This window comes from Ranitomeya variabilis, chromosome 5 (genome assembly GCF_051348905.1).
Source record: "Ranitomeya variabilis isolate aRanVar5 chromosome 5, aRanVar5.hap1, whole genome shotgun sequence".
Taxonomy (NCBI): Eukaryota; Metazoa; Chordata; class Amphibia; order Anura; family Dendrobatidae; genus Ranitomeya; species Ranitomeya variabilis.
The window spans coordinates 132,783,518-132,795,945 of NC_135236.1; the positions used below are offsets into that span (position 1 = coordinate 132,783,518).

The 12,428-nt window shown below is 42.1% G+C and overlaps 1 protein-coding gene across 1 annotated transcript in view; it reads right to left on the bottom strand.

Moving 5' to 3' along the window:
• Positions 1-12,428, bottom strand: part of ANKDD1A (ankyrin repeat and death domain containing 1A) — a 43,609-nt gene that overhangs the window by 1,253 nt on the left and 29,928 nt on the right. Inside the window, exons 6-14 of the mRNA XM_077263335.1 lie at positions 11,283-11,381; positions 7,674-7,772; positions 6,661-6,759; positions 4,916-5,014; positions 4,593-4,691; positions 3,317-3,415; positions 3,140-3,235; positions 2,830-3,031; positions 523-654 (exon numbers count right to left, since the gene is read on the bottom strand). Of these exons, the coding sequence (XP_077119450.1) occupies positions 523-654; positions 2,830-3,031; positions 3,140-3,235; positions 3,317-3,415; positions 4,593-4,691; positions 4,916-5,014; positions 6,661-6,759; positions 7,674-7,772; positions 11,283-11,381 (1,024 nt within the window). The remainder of the gene's footprint in view (positions 1-522; positions 655-2,829; positions 3,032-3,139; positions 3,236-3,316; positions 3,416-4,592; positions 4,692-4,915; positions 5,015-6,660; positions 6,760-7,673; positions 7,773-11,282; positions 11,382-12,428) is intronic.

Genomic DNA, 12,428 nt, shown 5'->3' on the forward strand with positions numbered 1-12,428 from the left:
TGGTAATTCTGTGGCTTTTTTTTTTTTTTTTACCGTCGTTTTCAAACTTTTTTTCTTTAACTCCATTCAATAATAAAGAAATGGCTTGCGTTTTTTTCAAGCAAAAACACTGGCAAAACATAGAATCAATGTGGTTATTTCCTGAGGACGAGATTGGAGTACCTCAAAACACGTAGATCCACACCACAGAATAAACAAATGTTTTTATTTCATCGATTCTCACATTCTCTGTGGGATAGTGACAGCAGCGCAGGAAAGTCGTCCATCTCCTTCTACTGACATAATATTCTAAGTGCACAGAATGATTGCATTAATGATTGCTCTGTGCATGTAGTATGGTGGTCCGCAGGCTAAATGGGTCAAGAAACGTTCACCAATCGGCTTACAGTTTAAGATTTTACGGTGTAAACCCGGCATAGGGATCTGGAATTTGGTTTACTGGATGAAATAAAAGATGTGCCTTGGTCCCATGTAGAAAAGAAAGGATCACTAAGCATCACATGTAAAAACGATAATATTAACCTGCTAGATCTCTCCTCCCAATGCCAACCAGCCCTTCAAACAATCCTTTCACTGGGTTATCGCCAGCCATAACTACTCCATGTAACCAGATCAGCAGCATCCGATGTCCATGGTCCCTGTAGCTTTTGGTCCCTAGGACAGAAAGATCAGGTACAATCGGTGTCACACAATAATTGATGTCTATTGTAAGGCTGGTTTCACACTTGCGTTTTGACCTGCAGCATTTTTTTAAAAAAAAACGCATGCGTTTTTTTCCCCTATGTTTAACATTAAAAACGCATGCGTTTTTTTGCTGCATGCGTCCGTTTGCAGAAATGCAACATGTAGTAATTTCTAGAGGCGTTTTTTTGCCGCAAAAAAACGTATTGCTGTCCATGTAAACGCATGCGTTTTTAAGCACATGCGTTTGCTTGCATTAAAAACGCATGCGTTTTTATAGAAAGAAAAAAACAAGAATACACAATAACAAGCCACCCCCCACCATCAAGGTGATAAAGGGATCCAAACCCTAACCCTAACAAGCCACCCCCCACCATCAAGGTGATAAAGGGATCCAAACCCTAACCCTAACAAGCCACCCCCCACCATCAAGGTGATAAAGGGATCCAAACCCTAACCCTAACCCTAACCCTGAAAAGCCACCCCCCACCATCAAGGTGATAAAGGGATCCAAACCCTAACCCTAACAAGCCACCCCCCACCATCAAGGTGATAAAGGGATCCAAACCCTAACCCTAACAAGCCACCCCCCACCATCAAGGTGATAAAGGGATCCAAACCCTAACCCTAACAAGCCACCCCCCACCATCAAGGTGATAAAGGGATCCAAACCCTAACCCTAACCCTAACCCTGAAAAGCCACCCCCCACCATCAAGGTGATAAAGGGATCCAAACCCTAACCCTAACAAGCCACCCCCCACCATCAAGGTGATAAAGGGATCCAAACCCTAACCCTAACCCTAACAAGCCACCCCCCACCATCAAGGTGATAAAGGGATCCAAACCCTAACCCTACCCCTACCCCTAACCCTAGGGATCCATAGGAATTGGCTATTATGTTGACCTGGTGACCAGGACATTCTTCTAATAAAAAGCTTTGTTCAATGTGGACACCCTAAGATATACGGTATTGCTATAGAGTACTAAAAATATAAACTCGTAGAGTATTGACTGTTATAGTGTTAGGGTTTGGATCCCTTTATCACCTTGATGGTGGGGGGTGGCTTGTCAGGGTTAGGGTTAGGGTTTGGATCCCTTTATCACCTTGATGGTGGGGGGTGGCTTGTCAGGGTTAGGGTTTGGATCCCTTTATCACCTTGATGGTGGGGGGTGGCTTGTCAGGGTTAGGGGTAGGGTTAGGGTTTGGATCCCTTTATCACCTTGATGGTGGGGGGTGGCTTGTCAGGGTTAGGGTTTGGATCCCTTTATCACCTTGATGGTGGGGGGTGGCTTGTCAGGGTTAGGGGTAGGGTTAGGGTTTGGATCCCTTTATCACCTTGATGGTGGGGGGTGGCTTGTCAGGGTTAGGGGTAGGGTTTGGATCCCTTTATCACCTTGATGGTGGGGGGTGGCTTGTCAGGGTTAGGGTTAGGGTTTGGGTTTGGATCCCTTTATCACCTTGATGGTGGGGGGTGGCTTATCAGTGACCTGGTGACCAGGACATTCTTCTAATAAAAAGCTACCCCTAACCCTAACCCTAGGGATCCAAACCCTACCCCTAACCCTAACCCTAGGGATCCTAACCCTATACCTAACCCTAACCCTAGCTATTTCTATTTATAGTGGGTTTTCTAGTTGATTTTGATGATTGGCAGCTGTCACACACTTCTCAGCATGTCAAAACGCCGCGGTTTTTTTTTACCCAATGCAAAAACGCATGCGTCAAAAAAACGCAGCGTTTTACCGCATTTACATGCGTTTTTTCACCACATGCGTTTTTTTTAAAAACGCTGCAGATCAAAACGAAAGTGTGAAACCAGCCTTACACATGACAATTCATGTATACAGGAACTACATTGTGCATGTGTGGCTTTTAGTGACTCTGACTACGAGGAGCTGATCTAGCCGGCAGCAGCCACTACACAATGAATGGAGTGCAACGCCTTTTAATGTCTACATCTGGCTGTCAACAGAGCCAAGAACTGCTCATCTGTGGAGGTGCTGGGTATTTGTACCAGCGCAGATCATGTACGGATGACTTATGAGGATAGGACATCAATATGAATCTCATTTCTTTTAATCTTATTTTAAGGATACCTTACATAGTAGTGTGTATATTGGCATTTTCTAAGTAGCAGGGATTGTACCTGTCCACTGCTGGTCTATTGCCCGGATGTGAGCATCTGTGAATTTCCAGTACTGGGCCAGCTTTTTCCACTCATTTGGTTTTAGGTATTTCGTTGCAAGTCTCCAGATAACAGAGCGGATATGCTGAGTCTCAAGACGGTGGTCCTGCCTGAAGGTCAAGTGTCTGGCCACCCAGGAATCTGAATCACTATTCAAATTGTCCTGTTAGAGAGAACACAAGCAGAGAAATCAAGCTGCGCCTACAAGAGATAAGGGAATGTAGACTGCTCTGGCACTATGACAGGGACATGGGACACATTCTAGTGGTACCTTCTCCCATTTGTAAAATCGATCTGCCTTGATAATCATGTCTGCCAAGTTGATGTGATTCCCTCGTGCAGCTACATCAAGGGAGGTCTTTCCTTGCTGGAAAGTAAAGAACAATTGTTATATGGTGGCATCTATTTATAGTCCATCTTCACGTAAAACTAAGGATCAGCATTGTACCTTGTCTTGTAACTTCAGATTCACTCCTGCAATGAGGATCATCTCTGCCATCTCCTGACGCCCATGTTCTGCTGCTATGTGGAGAGGAGTTTGCAGCCTCTGGAGAGACAGAAAACATTTTCTAGACAACAATAATATAATAAAGACAGTTATAAAGACAATCTTCCAATTGTCCTATCCACCAGAAATAATGTGGACACGGAAAAATTTCAGACTAATTCCTATGCAGTATTAGTTTGGGTGTGGCACACATGGACAAGGTATATAAGGGTTTGCAAAAAGTTCAAAGGGGTTGCCCAGTCTATAGAGAAGTCACTGATGACCCATCTGTTGGATCGGTGATCAATATGAGGTTGGTTGGGGTCAGATATACTCACCGATCAGCGGAAAACAGCTCAACAACAATAGAAGTTGTTCTGCAGTAGCTGGCAGCGGCCGCTACACACTGAATAGAGCGGTCCTTAGTAGCTACGCTCAATTTGCTCACATCCAGTGCCCACCAGAGGCAAGTTCAGCCAAATAGTGGTAAAAAAATATTATACTCACCTCCCCCCACCAACACTGTTCAAGTGAGGTCGACGCTAGATCTCGCAGTGTTCATGTGACATAATCACTCCCACCTGAATACAAAATACTTGGGATGGTCTGACCGCTGTCTCTAATGCCATGTCCTCCCTCCATCAGAAACTGAATCTCTTCAAAACTGAACTTCTCATGTTTCCTCCATTTATTTTACTCTGGGTACTCGGAGATTTAAGAAGGTGTTGTCCTAGTAGTGGACAGCACCTTTAAAGGCGTGGGCAGATCAGTGACATACATAATGACCTCCGGCCTATACACAGACCACTCTTTGAGTTGAACATTTACCAGCATTTGTATCATGGAGAATTGTAGTATACAGGGTATACATAGGGTAGTATGTCTGCAGGTAGACATATGCATAAATAGCATTTATGAACTCTTAGTGCCCGTTTTTGACGTGTTGTAAGTCTGGCGCTATCCTTTGTCTGAACCTTTAGCCACAATTTTATGCATTTCACAAAGCATTACATTTTGAAGAAAAGACACATGTAGGTGCCCATGAGTGTTATGTGCAGGCTGGCATTTCACAATGTGCCAGGTGCCTACTTGGGTATAGGGGCACAACTTGATTTGTTTCCCCTTATTTTGTAAGAGTGAATGTAATTTCATTAAATATAATAGAAGCACTATAACAATGCGGCCCCTCCTAGATGTCGTAGTCATTCACAGCATAAATAACTTCTGTGTCGCTTACATGATCTGCAATATCCAGGTCGCACTCGCAGTCAATGAAAAGCTTTACCATGGAGAGAAAGTTCTGTAGGACGGATACATGAAGCGCGGTTGACTTTTGCTAGAAAAAGAATATCAGCTATTAGTGGATAAAATGGTGAAAAGTGATCTAACCTTTGCATTCTGATATATGACATTGTGGTCCATATAATGGTAATAGCTATGTTGTGTTGTTAATGTTGAGACAATCCCCTTAAAATCGTCTTTTTATAATATCGAGTTGCCAAAGTGATAAGAGATTAATTTGCAACGACAACATGACATCTGAGGAACACGGCATCTTACATTGTTCACTGCATTAATGTTAGCTCCTGCGTCAATCAGGATCCTGGCTATGTCTTCAAGTCCGTGGAAAGCAGCATAATGAAGAGCGTTCATTCCCTTCTGTGAACCAATAAGGAAGGATTGTATTACGGTAATCTAATTTATAATAGGCAACTCAAAAGATGGAGAATAAGAGGGATGGCGATTATACAGGAGGTCATCAGAACAAGAAACAAGGGATAGATTAGTCTATATGATAAGAGCAGAGTGGACAGAATATAACTCCGGTAATTGACCATTCCTGGTAGTCAGTAAAACATGAATTCATAGATCTGCAAGGTCTAGCGGTGATTCTTTCATACAATCCATACTAAATCAACACTTTTAATGGTGAAAAATATACAGGAAAATTTGCTTGCAATGCATTAATATACACAATTACAGTGGCATTTTATATTGAAAAGCCACCCACAGTTAGGGCATGCTTCTGATAGAAATATCTGTAATTTAATTGTATTTGTCAATTTTCAACTCCTGAGCCTAACATTTAAAAAAAATATTTGTTTTAAACATATAAAATTAAAAAAAAAAAAAAAAAAAACAGAGAAACCCATTCAAATCTATGGGTCTGCACACATGTCTGTGTCCATGTGCAAAGCACGCAGACATGTCCGTTATTTGCCAGCACCACAATCCACAACATGTCCTGCACACTTGCACAGTCCCAGGCTAACAACAAGAGCCCACAGCCACCCCAGAAATGTTGCATCCATTAGATTTTGGTGCCTGGACTCGGCTTTTTTCACTTGCCCTAATGCGTTGGCAAGTGGGGTAATAGTTTTGGGGTTGATGTCACCTGTTTTATGTCTGCTGACATCAAGCCCAGGGGTTAGTAAGACACCACCATTACTGACCCTGTAGTCAAAAAATAATAAAGACAAAAACAGAGAAAAGTCCTTTAATTTAAAAAAGAAAAAAAAAAAAAACACTCTCTGACCACCTTTTAACCTTTTGTTCCCATAGAAATCAAAGTTCTAGTAATCAATCTGCCGTAATTCCATAATGGAGAGGTGCCACGATGATCCCCAACTTTGCTACATCCGGATGTGTGGTGAGCAGTGACATCAGTAACGTGACCGCTCACCACGCCAGCCGGAAACACAGTGAGAGTACCGTGAGAAATTTCCGGCTGCAGAGATCATTTTAAAGTAGTGCTGTGGTTTTTGGCCACTTCACGGAAGTAGTAGTTGCAGACTGTAAGTGCAGTCTATAGCAATTATTCATTATTAGAGTTGGGCAAAAGGATTTAGTCTAGTGAGTGCTGTGATGTTTTTACATGCGGACTGAAAATGCATTGAACAAGGCCTTATTAGTAGTGATGAGCGCAACTGCCTGGTACTGGAGTTTGCCTGGGGTGTTCGGGTTTGCACTTAGTATCGCGGGGGCTCAAGTGACGTGTTCACGCTCTATGTTTCACGGCTGTAAGACCGCCACAAAACAAGCGGGGATTGCCCATGTATGTCAGGCTGTCTAACAGCCGCAAAACATACAGCTGCAGGAACATGAACATGTCACCCGAGCCTCTGCGATACTCGTTGCATACCCGAGCACCCTAGGCAAACTCGAGTAACGAGCGCTCATCACTACTTATTAGTAATGAACAGACTTCTATTTTATTAAAACCCTATTTTATTAAACAAAAAGAAAACAATAGATGTATTTGTAAAAGCTTTGTTATGCATTATTTCACTGAAGGAAAGCTGTACCTCTGTTTGCATATTGACGTCACATCCAGCTTCCAAGAGAATCCGGACACAGTCAAAGTTCCCCCCTTCTGTAGCAAGATGTAAGGCGGTCAGTCCTTCCTGTTCATCAATACAAAACATCAAATTATGAAGCTTGGGTTGGCCCATCACAACTCATAGGAACGCTTGAATAAGGCATGCAACGCATCTAAAGGATAGCAACCCTACAGCAGGAAGTCACTACTGGAACTGTGCAATCAGACTTATCGTGTATCTCTGCATCCATACACTAATGCATTTCTGTATCAGACTAGGTAACATTATTCCTGAGGAGATAATGTAAGGGCACGTTCACACTGCGTTCTTCCCCACATCAGGGATTACGTCAGAACCCCCCACAAAACGGGATTAGGGTGTATGAACCGATGGGGCTATTGACTATAATGATGCATGCAGAAGGAGTCACCATGTGCTCTGACGTGCATCATTTTCAGGAGTATACGTCTAATGCAGGTGGACACCCAGAAGCAGTCTATGTCTGGATGAACGCCTTAATAGGCGTATATGCCCAAAAATGATGAATGACAGAGCAAATGGTGACTCCATCTGTACCATTACAGTCAATGGCCCCATCGGCGCATAAGTCCGAACCCCTTTTTGTGGGGGGTTCTGACATATGCCCTGACGGGACCACTGAACATGGCAAAGACCGCAGAGTAAAAGCACCCTTACACTTCTGACTTGCATGTTTACTGTGTGTGTGTATACTTCACATGGGCTAGTCTGCATGACAGCCATTAAGGACATAGTCCCCCTTGCCCAACGTTTCTGTAACTGTTCCATTCATCTGAATAGGGTTTGTGAAAATGCATGCAGATACAGCACCATTCACATGAACAAAAAAGATTTTTAGTTGCAGAAATTCCTGGAAAATGTGAGGGTGCCCTAAGACTTTCTATAGAGATTGTATAGAGATATGCAACATGCTTCTTCAGCCTATAAAACTCTACTTCTGTAGAGCGCTCTCCACCCACCTGGTTTTTCTCATTGAGCTCCACTCCGATTTCAACAATTTTCTGTAAAACTTCCACATGGCCATTCTTTGCTGCCAAGTGCAGAGCTGTGTTGTCCTCCTGCAATACAGAAATGTTACTGAGGGTGATCTAACAATGTGAAAATATAACAAAGGCCACATCCATATTACGGCCACAGTTCCCAAACCTGCAGTTATTTTATTCACACTTGACATAGAGTCCTATGGTGATCCAAGCTGGGAACCATTACAGTCCAGTTATGCTGGTCTGCCACATTAATGTGGACGTCACTAAATAAGCCTGCAATATGTTATAGCTATGGAGGCATCAGAATCCATCAGTCACCGAGGCGTTATTATCGTAGTGACAGTGGAAGCTGGAGTAGTGTTAGGGCTGCGCAGACATCAGTCTCACATGTAAGGCTAAGTACAGTACTGTGTCTGTGCACATAAGATGCAAATCGCCTCTGCAAAAGGAAAGAGGACATTAACTCTTGTGCCACCTACTGGAAGTAGCAATCCAATATCGACCTTTTAAAGGGAACCAGTCAGAAACTTTAACCGCCTTCCAAACCATTACTATGATTGTGTAGACCTTTAAAAGATAAGACCATCGATCCATTTGTGCGCTTTCCAGTTGCCTTTTGAACTTCAGTCTGGAAGTGTAATGGGGTGTGACGATGCACTTACAGCTCCTAGCGGTTGCTATATTCCCAGCTGGCACCACCCTACCATAGCTATTTGACAGGTCAGTGGCCAGTGTACCAGAGCAAACGACCTGTCAATCAGCCAGGAGAGGTGCTGCTAGTTTAGTAATCCAGAGAAGGCTAAGGCGCTGTAAGTGCATTGTCATTCCCCAATGCACTTCCAGACTGGACTTCAAAACACCATTTCTCACTGCTAGAACAAAGCTTTGGGATCGACTGTGTGAACTTTTTTAGAGCTCCATAATCATATTAATGGTTTGGGAAAAGGGGGATGTGAAACAGTTTCTGATAGGCTCCCTTTAACCCCTTCACCCCCCCCCCCAAGCCACTTTTCACCTTGATAACCAGGCCAAATTTTACAATTCTGACCACTATCCCTTTATGAGGTTATAACTCTGGAACGCTTCAACAGATCCCACTGATTCTGAGAATACATTTTCGTGACATATTGTACTTCATGATATTGGTAAAATTTATTCGATATGACTTGTGTTTATTTGTGAAAATATCTGAAATTTGGCAAAAATTTAGCATTTTCAAACTTTTAATCCTTGTGCCCTTAAACCAGAGAGATATGTCACACAAAATAGTTAATAAATAATATTTTCCATATGTATACTTTACATCTGCATCACTTTTGAAAGATATTTCTTTTGTTAGGAACTTAGAAGGGTTAAAAGTTGATCACCAATTTATCATTTTTCCAATATAATTTAGAAAACCATTTTTTAGGGACCACCTTGCATTTGAAGTGACTTTCGGGTACCATCCTAAAAACTGCACCCCTCAATGTGCTCAAAACCACAATGAAGACATTTATTAACCCTACAGGTGCTTCACAAGAATCAATACAACGAGGAATTAAAAAAAAATGAACATTTTACTTTTTTTCACAAAAATTTTGCTTCAGCCCCAGATTTTTTTTATTGCCAAAGGGTAACAGGAAAAAATGGACCCCAAAATTTGCTGTGTAAAAGGACTTTTACTATAGAACATGGTCAGTGCCACCCTTCATTTCTTCTACAGCAGTCAGACCAGAAACTCCAGTTGCAGACACTGTGCAACGCAGGACAACTGGTTTTGCCGTGAGAGAAACATTACCCCTTAGACCACCGATCAGAGGGCTCTCACCCATCAAACCAACATTCCTGCTTTGCATTGATGAGGGGCAAAAACTCCAAAACCCATGTCTGCAAATGCACTTTCTGGTTGGGCTACTTAAAACAGGTGGCACTAGAGTTCCTGTTCTCACTGAAGAGGTGATTTTCAAACTTAAAATTCCCAGGGTCACATTGCATGGCCTATAAGACTTCTTATGTCAACTTGGCACTCTATATAATAACAATAACCCCTTAGACCCCTGTGCACATAACAGAACACACTGGAAAAAGTTGCAGGTTGCACGTTGCTTATAACATTAGAACAATCTACTAATATCAAAAGGAAAAAAAAATACATTTTTACATTTTTGCTAGTAGTGTATATTTTAAATTCCATACATTCAAAGTGCCTATGTTGTGGAAGCAAAATAGGGGGGACTAAGAGATGCATCAGTGTGGTACATCATGGCCATTAATGAGGTAGAGGTAAAGGTCTGACACTTCCGCAGCACTCCATCCGTGCAGAAGCAAGACTCCGTTTCCTCTTAAGTTCATGCTTTCTTCCCAGATTTCTACCCGTAAAAAGAAATACCTAGTTACACGCATAAGTGAGTCCAGACTTCCTTGTAAGAAACAACGTGCAATATCTAGTTACACACATAAATGCGTCCAAACTTCCTTGTAAGAAACAACAGATTGTGTAGAGAAAAGTACAAAACTGGTATTGAGGAAAAAAGGCAGTACAAAAATGGTGTGCTCACCTGATAAATAAAATTATATAGATTTTATTAGATAACAGGAATATGAAATGGAATCTGTCACAAGTTGGTTGCCAGTTGTCACCCCATCTGAGAGCAGCATGATGTAGAGACAGAGACCCTGACTCCAGTGACGTATCACTTACTGGGCTGCTTGCTGTAGTTTCGATAAAAATCACTATTTTATCTGCTGCAAATCCAGCAGTTCTCTGAATGCTGATCTCTGTATAACCCCACCCACACTACTGATTGGCAGCTTTCTGTGTACACTGTGCATAGAGAGAAAGCTGCCAATCAGTAGTGGCGGCAGGGTTACACAGAGCTCATGGATATGGAGGACTACATAGTAGTGGGTTTACTAGTCTTCTAGTGATAAAATCACAGCTTTTTTTTCTAGATAATCAAAACTACAACCACCACCTCAGTAAGTGACGCATTACTGGAATCTAGGTATCTTCCCCTACATCATGCAGCTCCTAGATTATGTGACAAAGACCTTGTGACAGATTCCCTTTAAGACGTCAAAATATCCACCACATATAGGTGATGTGAGCTGAAATGACGGTCTCAAAGCCCCCCTAGTAACATAGACGACCATGGCTCCCCCGATTTATCCACTAACCAGACTCCCTCCATATGCCGGCTTTAGGAGATTGTCACATACTTAGAGACTGCGGCCATTTTCTGTACATTGTGGGTTACGCCAGGTCTAGGGGGCTGAGACCACAGTTCCAGCTCACATCACTTATATGTGAGTGGATTTTGTGTGGTTTTGGTTTTGTTACCTGTATGTGGGAGTTTGCTTTGTCACATGTACATGTAATAAAATCGATATCTATTTATTAGGTGTGCCACCATTTTTTGTAGTGTTTTTTCTCACTTCATACTGCAATCCCTTTATTCTGCTTTGCAGCAAATCATTTCTACTGAAGATCTTTTTTTGCTGCATTATGATTAATGCAAATACTATCTTCATATCATAATAAAAAGAATAATCCGTTGTCTTAGAATTGCGATAAACCTGTCTGATTCATTGTTTGGATACCTTGTCCTTTAGGCTATGCTGACAGCCAGACCCTATGAGGAATTCCACCACCTCCATCTTCCCATGCTCAGCAGCCAGGTGAAATGCCGTCCTTCCCAGCTAGAAGAGAAGGAAGAAGTGTCTGTAGTAATACATTGTAAAGATAAGATACAGATTGTTTTGATTTATGGAATTTTGGGGGGCAATGGCATTCATATTAAAAAGCAGCATGTTCCAAGTATGGCAATTTTTTCTTCAAAAACCTTACAAATGTTAAGAAAATATATATAGAAAATTACAAAAAATGTAGGCAAACAAGTGTGTGAAATTGAGCCCAGAGAGCTGTTACCGCCCATCTAAAAGCCTTCATTTACTGCTTCGTGGCCTACAGAGGCGCCATACCCTGGCACGTGGAGTGCCTCATGTAATATGGACCTGTTGGCTCTCTGTGTGAGACATCATGGCAGAGAACTGGACTTATGAGGACATTCCTCCCACACGGAGTGTAATCTTGCCTACACTCTCTAATCGGGCTTGTTCTCATGTCAGCTTTTCTCGTACAATTGCTGTCCGTGATAACAAAAGTTCGATTGTGACATGTCCGATTTTGATCTTATTGTCGGATGAAAAATCTGCAATACAATGCAACCCTATGGGTCTGGAAAAAAAAAAAAAACTGCACTTGGATGACAGAATGGGGTCCAAATTTCACGGACTGTCAGAAAGGAGAAGGAGGAGACACCTTTTTTTCCCACTTACAGAAAAAACTGATAACACTCAGACCACACTCTGATCCAAATAAATCGGTCACTTTTTCTCATACATGGAAAATACTGACATCTGAATGAGCTCTTAGAAGACAATGCTTTTGCCTTAAGACATTTCTGCTTCTAGCCTACAATGGTTTCATGGAGTAAATACTTTGTGACCTCCAGGCCTGCAACTAACACTGGATTTAAACAATTGGGAGATAATTAGGTCAGACGTGTTCCTAGTAACATTTGTTCCCACCTATCAGATTCTTTAAACTGGCGGGCAACCACCCTGATGAACAAGCTAGACACACATTCACTGGGGACCATGATTTTTAACCGGCTTCAAAAACATTGTTCCAGTTTGGAATGAACTTTCAAAGCAAATACACCAATGGGTATTAGATTCAAGAAA